The sequence below is a fragment of the Chamaea fasciata genome, unplaced genomic scaffold (assembly GCF_029207755.1).
Source record: "Chamaea fasciata isolate MVZ Bird 193981 ecotype frontalis unplaced genomic scaffold, bChaFas1.0.hap1 SCAF_25, whole genome shotgun sequence".
Taxonomy (NCBI): Eukaryota; Metazoa; Chordata; class Aves; order Passeriformes; family Sylviidae; genus Chamaea; species Chamaea fasciata.
Window position 1 is genome coordinate 3043811 of NW_027094110.1, and position 18392 is coordinate 3062202.

The 18392-nt window shown below is 53.7% G+C and overlaps 2 protein-coding genes across 2 annotated transcripts; both read left to right on the plus strand.

Moving 5' to 3' along the window:
* Positions 1-1343: 1343 nt before the first annotated feature.
* LOC136301196 (polymeric immunoglobulin receptor-like) lies at positions 1344-9447 on the plus strand. Its single transcript, XM_066204083.1, has 8 exons — positions 1344-1756; positions 2820-3131; positions 3415-3699; positions 4528-4854; positions 5502-5577; positions 6398-6513; positions 7283-7332; positions 7740-9447. The coding sequence occupies exons 1-8, from the start codon at positions 1708-1710 to the stop codon at positions 7938-7940; spliced, it is 1416 nt and encodes a 471-aa protein (XP_066060180.1). The 5' UTR covers positions 1344-1707; the 3' UTR covers positions 7941-9447.
* A 313-nt stretch (positions 9448-9760) lies between these two features.
* On the plus strand, positions 9761-14306 carry LOC136301192 (triggering receptor expressed on myeloid cells 2-like). The gene is given in 5 exon segments (XM_066204073.1): positions 9761-10045; positions 10047-10086; positions 11917-12258; positions 12643-12700; positions 12820-14306. Coding segments are annotated over 5 exon segments (780 nt in total). The 5' UTR covers positions 9761-9916; the 3' UTR covers positions 13031-14306.
* The last annotated feature ends 4086 nt before the right edge of the window (positions 14307-18392 follow it).

The following is an 18392-nucleotide window of genomic DNA, read 5'->3' on the forward strand; positions in this document are numbered from 1 at the left end:
GAGGGAAAATCAAAATCTTTGGGATGCGGCTGTCTGGAGTCGGTCTGGAGTGGAAGGACTGAGGGGAGGAACAGAGAATGGGGATGATCTGATCTCCAAAGTCACAGTGGGTACACAGGCATCAAAGAGCAGGGAGAAGCAGAGCTGGGAGGAGTGTTCAGATGGGGCTGGTGCAGCACTGAACAGGAGAACGCCGCCACCTCAACAGGTTAAAGGGATCTTTAGAAAAGACACGGGCAGGCCTGATCCTGCTGTGTCACTGGGCTGGATTAAGTGACCTCCTGAGATAACATTCATCTTCTTCCCTGTGATTCTATAATTAAAATCCTATTGATCCTCTGTCAGAGATGCAGCAGAAGGACCAACTTCATTACATCCCTGCTGCTGCAAGATGCCAGGCGCTGGCCGGGCACCTCCTCACGGCCTGTCCTGCCCCACAGAGCCTCTCCCCTCGGCCAGGACCTCCCACGGACGCAGCAAACGCCGTGGGAAGGGCTGAGGAGCAGCTCTTGGCTCAGTTTGGAGGCGACCAGTTGCAGCAAGTGAAAGTAATTGCAGACTCCTGGGATTCGTTCGAGCGCATTCCCCCTTCTCGTTACCGCGCATCAAGTGCCTGATGAGAGAGGGATTTGGGGACAAGACAATGCAGGAGATATCTAGCACAAAATGATTAGCCAGAATGTATTGTTAATAAGCTGCTTATTCGTATAATTGGAAATGATTTGCAGCCGGGGTGTCGGTGGAGTCTGTGTGTGCTGCTCTGCTGGAGCGGGGCAGGTGCCGGCCCAGGGGACGCGGTGCTGGCGCTGCTGCTCCCTGCTCTGCTCCCGCTGCCTTCAAGGGCAGGGAAGGACACGGGGAGGTGAAGGGGAGGCAGAAGGGGCTCAGCCAAGTCCTGCTGATGAGGGACACGATTCCCAGTGTGGGGAGCACGGGGTGTCTGGAGCGGAGCGAAGCACAGGCCTTCTCCAGCATCCGTACAGCACCCAGAGAGAGAAAGGCCAGGGAAGCTTGGCCTCGAGGCAAAGAAGGCCTGACACTGCTCCTGCTCCCCAGAGCAGCTGTCTGGGACAGAACCAGGTGTGGAGGGTCACGAGGGAGTCCCCCCAGAGCTGGGACAGCTGTCACCAAAGGGGGCTTCGGTTGTGGGATGCACGCACGGCAGATCCAGGAGTCACCTGGAGGATTTCACAGGTGGCTTTGCCCGGAGCGCTGGCGCTGTGTGGATTGCAGTTCCTCAGAGAGGCTGAGGGAGAGGAGGGGAAAGCGACAGAGGCCATTCCCCATCCCCTGTGTTAGCCCTGCAGAGCACCGGAGTGCAGAATCAGCTACAGAGAAGTTCATGTGACACCTGGGACATTCCTCTCGTACCAGCCAGGGAAGAAGAGGAGCCCGGTGGGTCGACCTCACCACAGGCTGGGGGGACAGGAAGGTGACAAAACAGATGCCACCATCCAGGCGAGAGCAGCAGCAGCCTTTGTCACCAGGGCAGGCCGTGCTCTGGGCTCAGCAACTTCCCCAAAAACACCCTGAGATTATCTTCATATTCATGTTGTAACAAAACGTGGGGAGGTGTTTCCGCTTGAGGCAAGAGCTGGGCACTTCCCCCAGCTGTGTCACTGCCAGGCAGAAGGGGTCACGGGGCGCCCACACTGGCACAGGACACGCCGGGCAGCCCCCAGTGATGCCCCTTCCCGGGGCCTGAGGATGGCCATGGAGCTCCGGGCCCTGTTCCTGCTGCCACTCTGCTTCCCAGGTAGGAGAAGGGCAGGGCGCGTCCCTGGGGACAGGGACAACCTTCCCCACTTCCTGCTGCCCGAGGAGCTCCTCCAACAGCGGCCAGGCTGTGATCCGGGCAGGGGTGGGAGGGAAGGGCAGCCCCGGTTGCCAGCACACAGCCCTGGCTCCTCCAGGTTGCGGGGGTGAGCTGTGCTGGGAGCACAGCGTGGATCTCCTGGTCGGCCTTTCCCACCACACTGGCCCCGCTGGGCTCCTCTGATGGCACTGCTGGGTCAGGGCAGTGTCCAGGGCACCGTCAGGGCAGTGTCCAGGGCACCTCCTGTCCCTCACCAGCCCTGCAGAGAGCACAAAGCTCCCAGCACGTGGAGGGCTGGGGAAGGAACCCGCAGCCAGCACAGCCTCAGAGCCGGGAGCCGCTGGCATCGCTGGGGATGTGGCAGAGCTGCTTCCCTGCCCTGGCTGCTTCCCTCTGCTCCTTCCCACCACCCCACAGAGCCCTTGGCTCTGGTGTGGGCAGGGATGGGCCCCACTTGCCTGCAGGGAGGAGCAGGGACAAGGGACAGCTGCAGACACTGTGCCACACGTGGCTTGAGGGCTCAGCACCTCGAGCGCCCTGTGCTGTCTGTGGGCTTCGATCCCCAGCTGCAGCCCCAGCTCAAATCTCAGTACTGCCCTTCTCATTTCCAAGCAGGTGAATTCAGCATGGGGAAGGGATTTTGGGGTTTGGAGCCCTTCCAGCCACCAGTGTTCCCAGGGGAAGGTTGGAGGCAGAGTTTCCCTGTGTCCCTCGAGAGGCTGCGGGCAGCCCTCACTTCACAGAAAGGGTCATTGAGCATTGGAAGGGGCTCGGGGAGGTGGTGGAGTCACCATCCCTGGAGGTGTTTAAGAAAAGACTGGATGTGGCACTGAGTGCCATGGTCTGGGTGACAGGGTGGTGGTGTTAGGACATGGGTTGGACTTGGTGATCTCAAACATCTTTTCCAGCCTTGTTGATTCTGTGATTGTGTCATGCTGTGATTCTGTGGTTCTGTGGGTCTGTGATCAGCTCCCCTCTCCCTCACCACGTCTAATCCTTCCAGGTCTCCAAGGCCAAACCCTGAGACGACGGGAGGGGAACACTCTGTATATCGAGTGTCCTTACACACTGACTGAATCTGGTTACACAAAATACTGGTGCCTCCTGACACCAGATGGAGGGCGTCGAGAAGTAGCGTCCACGTACTATGGAAACAGGGGTAAGAGAATCACAATGGAGGATGACACCACTGGTAAGACTGTGTCCATCACCATGACTGACCTCAGGGCGGAGGACTCAGGCACATATTCCTGTGCTTATTACAACTGTAATAATTATATACCGCGAACGAAGATCTCTCTGAATGTTTTCAAGGGTGAGTACCTGTACCCCACCCAAAGCCAAGTCTTGTCAAGAAGCAACATCGTTCCTTCCCCTGCTCTGCCCCCTTCTCCCCCACAGCTGAGCAGCTTCCCCTGAGCCCCCCAGCCTCACTCCCTGCTTTCCCCACATCCACGGGGAGTGAAGGAGCTCCACAAACCTGGCTGGTCCTGCTGGCTCCCAGCTCCCAACTCCTGAGGGAGCTGGCCCAGGGCATGGTCAGTCCCAGGTGCCCGTGTGCCCGGCACTGACTGGGCGGTGTGCTTGGTGTTCCACAGAGCTGCTCAAGTGGGAGTTGGACACTCTGTCAGTGCAGTGCCCAAACAAATATGGCATGGTGTGGTGCCGGAGAGAGGAGACTGGCTGCACAGTCCTGGCGGAGAGACAAACACCGTTCAAACAGAGTGCAATGAAATCCCTGGAAGACAGAGCATCAGTCACGTACAATGCTCAAGGGACTGTCACCATGGAGAAGCTGCACACCTCGGACTCCGGTGTGTACTGGTGTGCACTGGGCCCTGGGCGCACCCAGATAAGGGAGGTCGTGCTCTCTGTGTTCAAGAGTGAGTACCTGCCGTGTTCTCAGTGTCTGGGGGTGGGTTCTTACTGCATGCAGTGGCTGAGAGTGAGTTCCTACTGCACTCCACTGCCCAAGAGTGAGTTCCTTCTGCACTCAGTGTCCGAGAGTGAGTTCCTACTGCACTCTCACTGCCAAAGAGTGAGTTCCTGCCATGCTCTCAGTGTCAAAGAGTGAGTTCCTACTGCACTCAGTGTCTGAGAGTGAGTTCCTACTGCACTCCCTCTGCCCGAGAGTGAGCCCCTCCTGGCAGCCAGGTGTGGACGTGGGCAGCTCTCAGCCCAGGTGACACCTGTCTCTCCCCCTGCCCGTCCCTCCAGCACACGCAGTGGCAACTTATCCACAGGACCTTTGAGCCACAGCTCAGGCCTGGCCCTTCATGCTGTGTCTGCTCCTAGCAGAGGCTCAGGGGAAGGTCCCGTGAGTCCCACAGGTGGGGATGCTCATCCCAACTGCTTCCCACAGCACGTCCCACTGGTGGCTCCTGCCCTGGTTCCCACTGGGTGCTGCTGGGAGCCTCCCCCATGCCAGGCACTGCTCTTGTTCCGACCCCACAGCCACCAACCCTCCCCGACCCTATGGGCTGAGTGTCCCACCCTGAGGGAGTCACAGGAGGGGGACAGGACTACTAAATTTATGACGCTTCTGCGTGGGGAATCTGGGTGCAGTCCCCTTCTGCCTAGGGGAGGTGGATGCGGAGGTGAATGTGTGGAGGTGGATATGGAGGTATTGCAGGGTATTCCAGTGCCAGGGAGGGGCTGCTGCTGTGGGATCCCACTCTGGGGTCTCAGTACACATCCTGGGTGTTTTCCAGGGACCCAGCAGCACACAGTCAAGGAGTCAGGCAACATCTCTGTCCACTGTCACTACACGATCGCAGACTACGGGGCTGTCAGCAAAGCCTGGTGCAAAAAGGAAGAGGGGGAACTGTGTAAAGTGCTGGCCACCACCAGCTCAGAGCTCCCAGCGGAACCCAGCACGCCTTGGGAAGGTGTCAGGATCCAGGATGACACCCAGCAGGGCATTGTCACCGTCACCATGGAGCAGCTGCAGGGGCAGGACTCGGGCGTGTACTGGTGCGCGCTCCAGGAGAGCTCCGGCCTGACCCGCATGGAGGAGGTCACGCTCAACGTTTCCAGGGGTGGGTGTGGATCTGTCAGGACACCTTTGTAAATTCCAGACTCCTTGCCCTGCTCTCTCCTTCTGTACTGCCCAGCTCACCCCACTTCGCACCTTGCCTGTGCTTGCAAACCCTACAGCTTTGGATCTTCTCATGGCCACCGCCCTGTGGAATAGCAGCAGGGATGGGAGCAGATCCACGTCGGTGCTGGGCTGCTCCTCCTTCACCTGGGAGCAGCTCCAGCTGTCCTGAGAGGCGTTTCTGTCACTCAGTGTTTGCTATCAGTTCTTTAGAGTGACTTTATAGCCCCTTTAGAGTGATTCATCCTTTGGCTTTCAAAGACCTTCCGTTGGGTTGTCAAGGGAACGACTTTAGACTCGGATTTTACAGATCTGAGACTTCTGGGTTCTCTTTCAGACAGCGTTTTAATGGCAAGGGAAGGCACCGAGGCCTCTGGTCATGGCAGAGCAGCACCAGGCTGCAGCCTGGCTCCTGCAGAACTAAGAACGAGCAGTGCAGATGATGCGAGGGGACGCTGGGATGCTCTGGATGAGCTCACGGGATGGGATCAGGGCCCTGGGCACGGGGACAGCAGTGGCAGAGGTTTCACTGCTGAAGGCAGAGCAGCCCCACAGTGACCGTTCCTCTCCTCGTGTCTGTGATTGCAGAGTTGCCTCCGGGGGCTTCTCCAGACACTGAAAACGAAAGTGAGGAAATTCTTTTTGGTGACAGCCCAGAACCCAGGTAAGGCCTAAGAAGAGTCCCTGAGCCTGAGCACACACAGGTTATTTGTGTTGCACCCCTGGGGCAGGCAGGCCCTGGGCACTCTGGCTCCTGCCCGTAGAGGAATTGGGTATGACAGGATCCTCACCAGAGGTTGGGATCACCTCTCCTCCAGCTCCTGCCCCAGCCCTAGTTCCAAAGGAAGAGGCAGATTGGTAAAATCAACTCACAGCCTTCTGCAGGTGCCTCTCTACTTCTTTATCCTTCTCTCTTTGGGCTCTGCACTTCACATGAACAGAACCCCCAGATTCTGCCCCTCAGCCTCGACTTTGCTCCCTCCTGCCTGAGGATTTCACAGTGGGACAGCCCTTGGCTGCTGTTATTCCATTTAGCAGTTAAATGTAAAGGATTTCCCCCCCTTTGTACATCTGCTGTTGTCAGTGGTGCAGCAGCACCCAAGAGCAGAATCATCCCTGCTCCAGAGAGCCTGGAGCTGTGCTCGGAGCTTTGAGCAGTGGCTTGTTTCTGAAGCCTGGAGAATGGTTTAGGAAAAGCTCAGAAGGTACAACCAAGTATAAAAATCAAGAGTCAGGAACCAGAGAAGGTCACCAGTGCCTCATTCCCTTCTGGATCAGCAGGGACTGGCCCAGCCTCAGAGATGGAGGATCCTGCAGGATCTGCAGGAGATTTTGCAGGAGATCTTGCAGCAGAACCAGACCCAGGGACAGGTTTTATGTGCTTGAACTGAGCACATAAGACCTGTCCCTGTCCCTCTTTTGGTCCCATTTTGGCGATGGGCTGTTTAACCATCCCACACTGGTAACCCCTCCCTCTCCTCCAGCTCCAGTGGGAACACCCTCATCATCCTGTCCGTGGTGCTCTTCGTCCTGCTCCTCCTGGCCGTCATCACCTCCATAGCCCTGGGTGTCAGGCACTACAAGCTCCTGAAGAGAACAGGTACGTGGGGCTGGGGTTGTCCCAGGCAGGGCCTTCCCTCACTGCACCCCAGGTGAGTGAATACAGCCTCGCCGGCTGAAGAAGGAGCGTCTTTGCAGGACACAAACCCACAGAATGCAAACTGAGAATTAGTCCCCTTTCCTCCAGTTCCAGGAGTCATCTCAAAGGATGATACAAAAGATCCTTCAAGAGACAAACCAAATTTTACCAACTGGGCGGAGATCAGAGGCAAGGCATTAAAGGAAGGACTGGCCTCTGCCCTAAAACCTCCATCTTGCTTTATCTATATATTACTACATTCTAAAACCTTAAACTCTCAGTTTTCCACCCTGTGGTATCACACATTTCTATTCAAACTACACACCCACAATCCCAGAGCTGTCGCTCAGTTTTGGAGGACTTTTCCATGGCCTCAGGTCAAATGCAGTGTTTGCCTGGGCGTCAGCTCCTGTCACACAGTAAGTCTAAAATTCTCAGTGCCCAGGGTTCCAACAGCTGAGCTCATTGCCCTGAGAAGGTCAGGGAGGCCTCAAGGCAGGTTCCTCCCTGCCTCCCCTCACCATAAATCAAACCCAGGCTCCTCCAGAGCCTGCACAGGGGTGCAAACAGCTTAGAGGAGGAGTAAAGAGAGCCGAGGGTTCCCCAGGCCCAGGGCAGAGGCACATCCCATCACTGGGCAGTCCCACAGCCCTCCCAAACCTCCTCAGGCACAGAGCTTTTCATGGATTTCTCCACATCTAAACCCTCTGATTTTTGCCTCATTTTAAAGGCAACAGAGAAGCAGAGGACACCGGTGACAGAGCAGAGGGCACAGCACAGGTAAGGAAAACGAAACATTTCCCAGACGGTGCCAAAGCCCTGACCAGCAGTCTGGGAGGAGCTGCCAGACCCACCTGGTGAGGTCCTTGGAGCTCAGTTTGGTTATAAACAGGAGAGAAAAGGTATTTAATGTCAGCAGAGAGAGGAATATTCCTAGCTGGGGAGAGGAGGGGGGTAATTAATGCAAGGAAGCTCCAGCAGGAGCAAACCCGGTGGAGCAAATTCTAGTAACCCCTGAGAAGGGACTCAAGGAGTAGCAAGCAGGGTCAGAGCATGAGATTGTCACCTGTATCCAGGAGAGGTGGTGACAAAAAGAATTCTCCTTTCCTTGTGGGAAAATCTCGTTCTCCTGGCAGCAGCTGTGGCACTGACTCAGGCTAACAAGTGCTTTCCCTTTCTCTTCCCAGCCTGGCAGCACTGGGAGGAGAGGAAGTTCTCAGGATGACAGCAAAGGGCTGGCATACATCAACCTGGATGTGCAATCCCAGCCCAGGCCCGAGGATCCTCTCTACTGCAACGTGGAGCCCAGTCAGGCTCACAGGAGCCCCCAACACGTGGAATACGCCATCATCGCCTTCAACCAGTCCCCCAGGAACGGCAGGGAATGAGGCACAGCATCCCAAACCAGCCAGGAATGGGAGAAAGGAACTGGGGCGCAGAGTGGGAGTGAGGAGCAGGGGCTGTGTGGATGGACACGCTGAGTTTTGCTGCCGTGTGTGTGGTGTTGCCTGAGCATTCTCAGCCTCCCCTCCTGTTTTAGGGCCAAGCAGAGGTTTTGCCACGCTTGTGGCAGATTGCCTCGGGTCAGGCAGAGCTGTGGGGGAATTCCCAGGGTCTCTTGTACATCCGCTTTTCCAATTCCATTAAAGTGCAGAGTCTTGGAGAGGCAGGTGTGGAGGCCTGGCCTTGTGGAGAGGAGCAGTCTGGGCATGGCTGGGTGGGGTATTCCAGCTGTGTCCCAGGACAAACCCTGCCCCAATCCCAAGAGTTCAGCCGCTGTGGCCAAGCAAACTCATTGCAGTGCTGCAGGGACGGAATGGAACCTTGCTGTGCCTGGGTTCGTTTCTCATGGAATGCGTTGGGCATGCCAGGGCTGGACTCTGAGAAGAAGCAGAACCAACTCCTGCACTTCCCTGTCTCTGTTGGAAACGCTCCGAATGACACGTTTTATTTAGCAGTCATGTGGGGAGCAGCATGAGATGAGTTTATGGGGCTCAGTTCCATTTCTCCAGGAGCTCTGGCTCCTGATTTCCCTGCCCCAAGCCCTGCTGGAGGTGACAGACCAAAGGGGCCTGAACCAGCCCTCATTGTCAGGCCAGTCACATCCAACAGGCTTCTCCTGCCAGGGCTGCAGCAGGGAGGCTGATGGAAATTTTCTGAGGTTTTCAGAGTTGACCTGTCAGAAAGAAAAAGAAAATGGTTCTGGAAATGGTTCATTCAGCCCAACATCCCCCTAACAATTTGCTCTTCGTGCAATTGCACTGGGTCAAGCTGTGGAAGAGTAATAGCAAAAAAACAGTGGAGTGGAAGAGAGGCATTTTTGGGAAGATTCCCAAAGAGAATCCAGATCTGTGCTCACTGGAACAAGAACTGCAATCAGTCACCTGACAGAGAATTTCTGGTCACCGTGAGGGACCATTTTTTAACCACTAACTCAAGGAAAGGCACACTTAGGAATGGCCAGGCCTGCAGGTTTAGCACCACACCAGGTTAGAAGCCAGGGGCTATTTGTACTTCCACGGAAGACCTCCAAGTAAATAAACCAGAACTCAAAAATGAAAAGCCAGCAGCCCACCCCCGTCAGTTTGCTGATGTTCTGGGGGGTCCATGGCTGCATTCCTGAGCCCCTCCAGCACTGTGGCTTCGGCTGGCTCAGAATCGGTGTCCCCAGCAGAGATCCTGTGTCCATTGTGCCAGGTACAGAACAATTGTTAAAAGCCGAGCAGTGCCCCTGCCCTGCTGTGTGTGGTTGGATTTCAGACAAGGATGCTCCAGGCTCTTCATTCTCCTGATAACCCAGGGCATGATGTCCTTGTCCTCCTTCACCCTCGGGGTGCTGCCAGAGCTACCATGAGAGCCTCCCTTCCAGCTTTCCACAAATTCCCCCCATGCACAGCTGCTGTAAATAATTTATCATGATTTATCACCATCGTGCTTGGAGTGCCAGCACAAGGGGATGGCTTCCCATTTCCCCAGGGATACTGGGAAGGGATTGTTCCCTGTGAGGGTGGGGAGGCTCTGGAATAGAGTTCTCAGAGAAGCTGTGGCTGCCCCTGGATCCCTGGGAGTGTCTGAGGACAGGTTGGAGCAGCCTGGGATGGTGGAAGGTGTCCCTGCCCATGGCAGGGATGATGCTGGATGAGCTTTAAGGTCCCTCCAACGCAAACCATTCTGGGATTCCATGATTCCGTGAAATCCTGCTCCAGTGGGAGCAGACAGCCAGGCCTGTGGCTTCAGGCCACCACGTGCTGCTCCCTCCCAGGCTGACGGAGCTGTGGCTGGACTGGGCAGTGCTGATGCCTGAATTTTCAGCCCACAATGAGAGAGCAGTGCCCGTCCCTGGAGGATTGCTCAATGTTGCAGGATGAAAAAGATGCCAAGTTCCTGTGCTCCTTCCTTCCGGCACAGCAAGGACGGGGAGAGGAGCTGCCCATGGGCAGAGCTGGCCTCGCTCCTCTCCAGGCTCCTCTTCCCTTCCTTCTCTGCTCAGCTCCATGGAGATGCTCCTGCCCCTCACCTTGGTCTTCCTGTCAGGTAAGAACCACACGTGGCTTCGGGGTCAGGTGAAGGATTGGGGCAATGCTTTGTCTCTGTCTGAAGGCTCCGTCCTCAGAGTTTTCTCTTTTCCCTTTATTTACCATCAAAGGGTGATCCCAGCGCTCCCAGATTTCCTCACAGGGATCCTTTTGAGTCAGAACAGGAACCACTGATGAGAGAAGTCCTATGTGCAACGTGAAATTGCAAAATCCTGGGTTGTTTGCATTAGCAAATGGGATTTACATAGATGCAAATGGCCACAGGTGGGGCTCAGGGGGAGGGAAGTAAAACCCAGTGAGGGGCACAGCTCTGAAATCCCAGACAGCTGGGTTTTCCAGCTTGGAAAGGAATGTCCATCTGAAATGAGAGCTGGGGTACAGGGCTGGGGCCTCTCTGCGGCGCTTTGGGGATCCCAGATCCTCACAGCAGTGCAGGGAAAGGCAGCGGACTCGGGCTGTGGGAGCACAAGAACCTGTCCCAAAAAATTGGGATGAGTTTGGGAAAAGTTCACTGTTCTTTGCTCAGTGGCACCCAGGAAGGGAGGAGGAACACCAACAGTTTATGATGTGTCAGCAGATTTGGTTGAAAAGAGAATGACACAACATTTTCCAGAGGGACATGAGGGAATCTTTCAGTGATTCTGTGCGAGATGTTTTTTAGTGCTGTGGGAATTCTGGGGCTGAAGGGGCAGAGCTGGAGGAAAGAAGGGGAAACAGGAGAAGCAGTTAAAGTGTTTTGGAGGGATTGAAGAGGACTGGACTGGATATTCCTTGAGGTAAACCCTGACTGGAACACCCAAGTGGAGCAACACATCAGGACAAAGCCCTGTAGGTGTTGGATACCTGCAGAGCACAGTTCCATTTCAGGTCTTCTTCTAGTCAAGCTGAAAGAACTTCATATTTTTTTCAGTTTACAATTCACTTAGAATTGTTGAAATGATTGTAAGAAGTGTTATTAAAAGGCTCAGCCAGCACAAAGTCCTCACAAGAGCCTATTTTTAAAATTACTTCTGTTTTATCATTACTTATGGTCTCACAGAAGCATTTGCCTGGGACTTTTTCTTCCACTAGAAATAGAGATTTCCACAAATACCGCACTGCATTTCTCTCTGGAAGTATTAATAGCTCAGACTGTCCCCTCTGCCTGTCACGAAGAGGAATGGAAATTAGAAATGAGGAACCAAGACAATAAAAAAAAAAAGCCAAGCAGACAAAGACCAGTTGTCAACATGGTTAAAATTAGTAAGATATTAAAAGATAAGGTGGGGAAAAAAAAAAGTTAAACCGGATTTGAAAAGTGAGAGTGGGATTCAGAAGGAACCAGTGAGCAGGGCACTGGTTTGGAGGTGTCACTGGGGGCAAATTCCGGAATATCTGAGCCAAGATCTGAGAACACTGGGTTGGTCATGGGGGAAGTGGACAGGTGACACCCTACAGGTGACAACCCTACAGATGACAGTCCTCTATAGGTGATAGCCCTGTGGGTGACAGCCTCATGAGTGACAGTCCTTCAGGTGACAGCCCTACACAGACAGGCCTACAGGTGATAGCCCCATAGGTGACATCCCTAACAGGTGACATCCCTATGGGTGACAGTCCTAGAGGTTACATCCTACAGGTGATAGTCCTACAGATGACAGTCCTATGGGTGGTAACCCTACGGGTGACAGTCCTACAGGTGACAGCCCTATGGGTGACAGTCCGACAGATGACAGTCCTATGGGTGACATCACTAGAGGATGAAAATAACGTTCATCATCCCCACAATGAGGGATAGACCTGGAAGAGCCTTGGCTCACCCCTCCCTGTGTCCCTGTGTCCCTCGTAGCATCCTGTGCCGCGGAGAACGTCACGGTGGTGGCGGCCATGGAGGGGGACACCATTTCTGTCAACTGCTCCTACGACCCGCGGCAGTGGTGGCGGGAGAAGAGCTGGTGCCGGCAGCTGGAGCAGGGCCGGTGCCAGCCCGTGGTGAGCGCCCCGCCCGCCTGGCTGCCCTTCCCGTGGGGCAGGAGGGGCAGCACCTCCATCAGGGACAACACCCGCGCCGGGCTCCTCACCGTCACCCTGAGGCACCTGCGCAGGGAGGACGCGGGGCTGTACCAGTGCAGGACGGATTTCCTGGGGGAAACCAGGAGCCTGAGGAAGGTGCGGGTGGAGGTGATGGCAGGTACGTCCTGGGGCTCCGAGTCTGGGGGGTTCCTACTGGGATTTCAAGGGTTCCTGCTGGGATTTCAAGGGTTCCTATTGGAATTTCACAGGTTCCTACTGGAATTTCACAGGTTCCTGTTGGAATTTCAAGGGTTCCTACTGGAATTTCATGGGTGTCTGCAGCTGCCAAGGCCCCACTTGAGTCAAAATCTCCTTTAGTCTCACCCTAAGGAGATTCTGTGTTTCACTGCCCCTTTTATTCCTGATTCACAGCAGCGTGACCTCATTGTCAGAGGGCACCTGACATGTCACCCCCACATTGCTCCCTGTCTCACCTGGGTTACCTGCCCAGCTGAACATCACCCAGAAACGTCTGCAGACTAAACTGTTGTGTTTCCATCAGCAGCTGACCTGGTGACCCACGAGCCAGAGGAGCCCAGAGCTGTGCAGAGCATCTCCAGGTGAGCCCACAACTCCTCGTGCTGAGATGTCCAATCCTCCTCGGACTAAGGCAGCACTACAAGAGATTTTCTCAAGGTTGGACCCTCCCCTTCATGGTTGCATTTCTGGTTCCCCACAGGTCCCCTCCCGACGTGGATTTCACTGTTTTCTACATCCTGGCTGGATTCCTGGTGGCCAAGTTCCTGGTGGCTGTGCTGGTGTGTGTTGTTGCCCACAGCAGGAAGAGCAGGGACAGAGGGCAGGACCCAGGCCTGGGTGAGCAGCAGGTGCTCCCGTGCCCTGCTGGCCTCGGACACAATGGAATCGTCTCCTGGGAGAGCTCTGCGTGAGCCGAGCCAAAGGGAATCCATGGAAAAGGAAAATCAGGCGTTTGCCACCTGCCATAAGAAAAGGATCCCTACCAAGCACAGGTGTGGAAGAACCTGTCACTCTGGAGAGGGAACGTCCTCATCTTCTTCATCACCTCTTGCCTTAGCACCTCATCCCCAGGCAGCTGCCATTCCCATTCCAGCCATCATTCCCAGGAACACTCCATCACGGTCTGAACTGACACCCATCAACTCCCTGCCACCTCAGGGCACAGCCGGGTGACACATTCTGTCTTTCCAAGGTGAGGAGTGGCAGCTCCCGAAAGCTGCTTTGGACAGTGGGGATGCTTGGAGAAAATCCCCGTGGAAAGGAGTAAGGAACCACAGGATATTCCAGGAAAGGGATGTGGTCTCCTTGCTGCTCTGGGCCGGCTTCTTCCTCTCTGAAGAGACTTTGTGTCCCTCTGCTGTTCTCCCTGAGTTTTCTCTCCCATGCGATGGTTGTCCATCCCTCCCCACGGTGAGGCTGCACTCAGCTCTCCCAGGTACCCAAACCCATGGGCACTCACATTTCTTTTTCCCTGCAAAACTAAATAAAATCCGGCTGATTCTCTGGTTTGGTGTGGATTCCTGCAGGACACCAGGTCACAGTGGTGTCCCAGAGCAGAGGTGATGCTTGGGACACCCCGGAGTGTTTAGAACATCCAGGAACACTCGGAGCCAGCAGGATGGGCTGGAACATCCAGAGCCAGCTACGTGCAGGAGCAGCAGCTCAGAGCCCAACCTCTCACTGCCCACAGAAACAATGACTGAAATTTGCTTATTTTAATTACACTTTTGGGTTCTCATTTTTAGAGTAGTTCTGCATTTTGATCAGAAATGGAAATTTCATGGTGAGACATCTGTCAGCCTTTGTCCTTCGGAGGCCTTTCCCTCCCGCCACTGTGAGGTTCTCAGTCTTAAATCAGCCACTTTTGGGGCAGAAAATCTGTGTTTGTTGCTCTCTCCTGGTCCAGACAGGTGACCTGCTGTCTGACTGCGTCCACAGAGAGGAATTTGCCTTCTGAAATAAAACATCTCCAAGGAAACAGAAAGAAATTAATCAATCATTTACTGATTACCATCAAAAACAATGAATGTAATTTGGTAGGACTGTATTAATGAAAACCAAGTGGGTTTGGGACAGAAATATTTCTGGGGCTGGTTCTGTCCTTCCCTTCCCCATTCTCTCTGTGCTGTCGTTGGCCCTGTTCCTGTGCTGGGTGACCTGGACACTCCATGGAGTTGTTTTTTCCTGTCTTCCCCCTGATGAGTCACAACTCGAGGTTCATCAGAACTTTTGGAGCTGTTTGCAAAGAAAGGAACTCCCTGTCCCTCAGTGCTCCCATCCTGTGAGAGCCAACGGGGAACTCCAACCCTGTGTTTGGTGCAAAATGCTGCCCCAAATTCAAGGTAACTCCGATCAAAGTCTCATTAAAGCAGGAGGGACTGGAATGATGAATGAGTTCTCATGGAGTATGATTAGAGTGCAGCTGAGAAAGCTCCAGGTTAATGACTCAGGAGAAGATCATCTCAGGAGCCACTTCCAGGGGAGAAACAAACTAAGGAACAGCATCAAGCTGGAAGTTTGGGCTGAGTTAATCAAAGAATTAATGATCTTCTAAAAGTCAGCAATTTTTTACCACTTGACAAGAAAGATTACGGGTCAGTGCTAAAGAGCTCTCTTCGGAGCCTGGAAATTTCCTGAGACACAGATAATTCCTGAATTTCATTTTTTTGAACAGATTTTTGATACATGCTAATGGGATAAACAAATTGGAGCCGACTGGTGGAGGGGGGCGGGGGGGCTGGCTTGGCTTCGCTGATAAATGAAATTTTATATTTACACCAGCAGATGGAACAGGCTCTGAGCAATCGGAATCTTTGCAGGAGGAAAAGTCACTGATTTTTCAGCAGCAGCAGAAGTGCCCAGGGATGGATTGATGTGGGAAAATCACCTGCTCTTTGTCGCTGTTGTTGTTTTCCAAGGGGGAAGACCAAAGACAGACCCTGAGAAAGGCCAGGGCATCCCAGTGAGGGATGTCTGTGAGCCCTGGTGGCACTGCAGGAAGAGAATCCAGGCTCCTGAACGATGTCTGTGAGCCCCGGTGACACTGCAGGAAGGGAATCCAAGCTCCTGAGAGGTGTCTGTGAACATTGGCGGCATTCAGGAAGGGAATCCAAGCTCCTGAGCCTTCCCAGGCTCACCAAGTGCCAAGGCGGACACTGCTGGGATGGATCCCCTGTGGCTGCGGGTCAGTGCTGCTCTCACAGAACCACCCTTGTTACAGAGACGGGGGGGGGATGCACTGCAGTTTTTATCCTGGAAACATAATCCAGTGTAAAGCACACCAAGTCCCCTCCCAGATTAACCCCATCACCTGCAAATAGGAATGGAGACATCCTGGGTTTCCCTGCAGTCCCTGTGCCCTCGTGGGGCTGAGTTCCTTCCTGCCCACCACTACTCTGGTTGCTGCTCTCCTCCTCCTCCTCCTCACCACCTCCACCAGAAGGAAAAGGGCAGGTGAAGCTCCGGAATCCTCTGGGCTGGTTTTCCTGCCCCTACAGCTTGTCATCCCAGAAACCCAAGGTGTTCACAGCCATCCTTGGGCAGGGAGGCAGGGATGAGCTGGGAGTCAGAGTCAGGTTTAGAATGAGCGGGGAAAAGTACAGTTTTATACCCAGGAGAGTTTCTGTCCTTCATGGCAGGAAAAGGGATGGACTTTGGCAGACCCCAGTCAGAAATCCCTGGTGTTTTATGCTGGGTCACCACTCCAGGGGATTATCCAACAGTTCCATCCATCCCCCGAGGGCGTGAGGCTTCTCCTGGAGCTCCCAGGCTGAAGGTGCCTGGATTTGTTGGTTGTCTGACACCTTCTTGCAAGGCAGACACAAACCACTTCACTGGTCTGAGGAAGCCCCATCCCCTCAGTTTCTTTCTGCTTGTGGTAATCACAAAAACACACGATGCTGGTCATTAACTGGCCTTGAATCTGCAGGGACAACAACAAATCTTCATCAAAGGGAAAACTTTGCTACCTGCAATCACCCCAAATATTCCACAGGCTGACTCTGCCCAGTCCCTTAAACCTCAGGAGGTGCGGTTCGTGCAGGTTTCCTAAACGCCTCTGAGCTCACGTTCCCTTTGGCCACACATCCCCTCTGCTTTTCCTCAATTTCACGAGACAAGGAAGAAATATTTGCAGCTGTAGACGAAACCAAGGCTGATATTCAGGAGCCAAAACCGCCCAGCTCAGTCTGGACCCAGCTGCTGAGGGTGGGGATGGGGTGGGGGAATGGACACACCTGGATGCACAACTTCCCTGGAAAATAACTGCACTTTTCTAACAGCACAGCACCTCGGTGGGCAAACCCAGAGGAAAGCTGCGCTGCATTTGCTTTCCCAAATTATTTTTAAAGAGCAGGGAACTGTGAGCCCAAACACAGGAAACTGGTTGTGTCTGGCAGCACCTGATAGAGCACCACAGCCAGGCCAAGTGAGCTGCTTCCTCTGGACTTAAATATTCACAAAAACATTGTTAATTACTGCCCATTCCGACGAGATTCAGCAAAGTGGTAAAAAAATCTGCTTTATTTTAAACCTGTGAGCTTTTTCTTGGGCTTCAGAGAGACAAGCAGTGCGCTTGACATGCTCTAATAAAGAAGGGGCTGCTTGGAAAATATTTGTCTGCTTTATAGTATAAACTGTCATCAGCCTGAGCTGCTGGGGTGGAATTTACACTCCGAGGTATGGATTTGTTTTACAAAGAAATAACTCTGTATTTCCCTGTTTGTTGTTTATTAACACGCACCCGTGCTCCAGGATAAATCTGGCTTGACTTTATTACAAATTACACCCCTGTTGATCCAACTACAGAATCCTGTTATCGAGGCGAGATGAGCAAACATCCCTCAGGGGATTGTGGATAAATCCCCAAATTCAGCTGACTGAGATTTTTCCTCTTAATTCCATGAGCTGGAGACTGAGGATGCTGAACAGGACACAAAAATGGGTTTAATTTTTGGATATCAGGATTGCAGGAAGGCTCCAGCCTGGGTACTGGGTGGCAGGGGAGGGAAGGAAGGTGGAAAGGCAGGGAATACATCCATGGATTGGATAAACTCTGCTCTGTGAGTGCTTAGGCAGTTCTGAAGGTGAGAGAGAAAAGTAAATCCTGTTGACTGCTTTGATGTGGCTACACACCAGGTTTTTTTACCATTATATCCGAGATGATTTTATTATTCTATTGCAAATTGTCTGGAGGAAAAAAAAAAAAAAAAGCAAAAAAAAAAAAAAAAGCTAGAAAATTACATCATAATAGCTGAAAAAACTGATTTGTGGCTTCCAAAACAGGCTTGCGTGATTGTTCTCCTCATTTCCTGTTCCAGCTTCCCGCTCTCTGATCTGACATGCTGTCATTTCCTTCTTTTTTTGTTTGTTTGTTTGGGTTGGGGTATTTTGGGGATCGTCACTGCATTGACCAGTTCTGGAAAGAATTCATGACTGCCAGCTTTGTGCTCTGGGGGGTTCGAGACGTTGGTGTGGAGTTTGTGCCATTAACTCTTCCTGATATTGCAGTGAGCGCGTAGTTCCAATCCTGCGAAGAGCAGCATGCCCAGGGGGATTGCAGGAGACTGGGAAATTCGCTGTCTCTTAAAGCTTTCAAAGCCCACCCAATTCTCCTGAGAGGAAAACTCTTTTTGTGCCAAACCACAGAAATAAACTCACTCCGAGGGTCTTCATTCTGCCGTGTTTGGGCTAAAAAGATAATGACAGGATCCCTGGGAGTTGGGGATGAGGAGGAATCACCTTCCTGGGAGGTAACCTGGAATATAAAGGGAGAGAAGGGCACACAAGGGTGGAGAGCACAGGAAGAGATTCCAACACCACTTCCATGGACGCTCCTGGTGCTCCAGCACAACTTCCAGGTGACTTCAGGGATAATTACAGAACACAATGAATCCTGCAGGAGCGTCTCCATGAGTGCTGTGCCCACAGCTCTGCCAGGACATGGAGCCACTGCCTGGCATGTTTCCCGTCGCCTTCCAGGTGGGAATGGCAGCACAGCCTCTCCCTGCCCAGCCCACAGCCAGCACGTGCTTGTCCCACTCCTGAGGGACACATGGAGCAACACTGGCTTCCTCTCCTTCTTTCCTTTCCTCCTTCCCTTCCCTTCCCTTCCCGCCCTTCCCCTCTCCCCACACGCCTCATCCTAAGGCAGAACCGCAGGCCAGGACAGAGGGTGCCGCTCCCAGAGAAGCCCCACAGCAGGAGCACCCCTGGGGGGACACCGCGCTGTCCCTCAGTCCCCCCAGCACCCACAGCCCGGCCCTGGGGCCGCAG

Coding starts and splice junctions, on each gene's coding strand:
- LOC136301196 (XM_066204083.1), top strand. CDS start 1,708: ATGGCCATGGAGCTCCGGGCCCTGTTCCTGCTGCCACTCTGCTTCCCA. Junction 3,132..3,414: donor CTCTCTGAATGTTTTCAAGG/GTGAGTACCTGT, acceptor GGTGTTCCACAG/AGCTGCTCAAGTGGGAGTTG. Junction 7,333..7,739: donor GAGCAGAGGGCACAGCACAG/GTAAGGAAAACG, acceptor TTCTCTTCCCAG/CCTGGCAGCACTGGGAGGAG.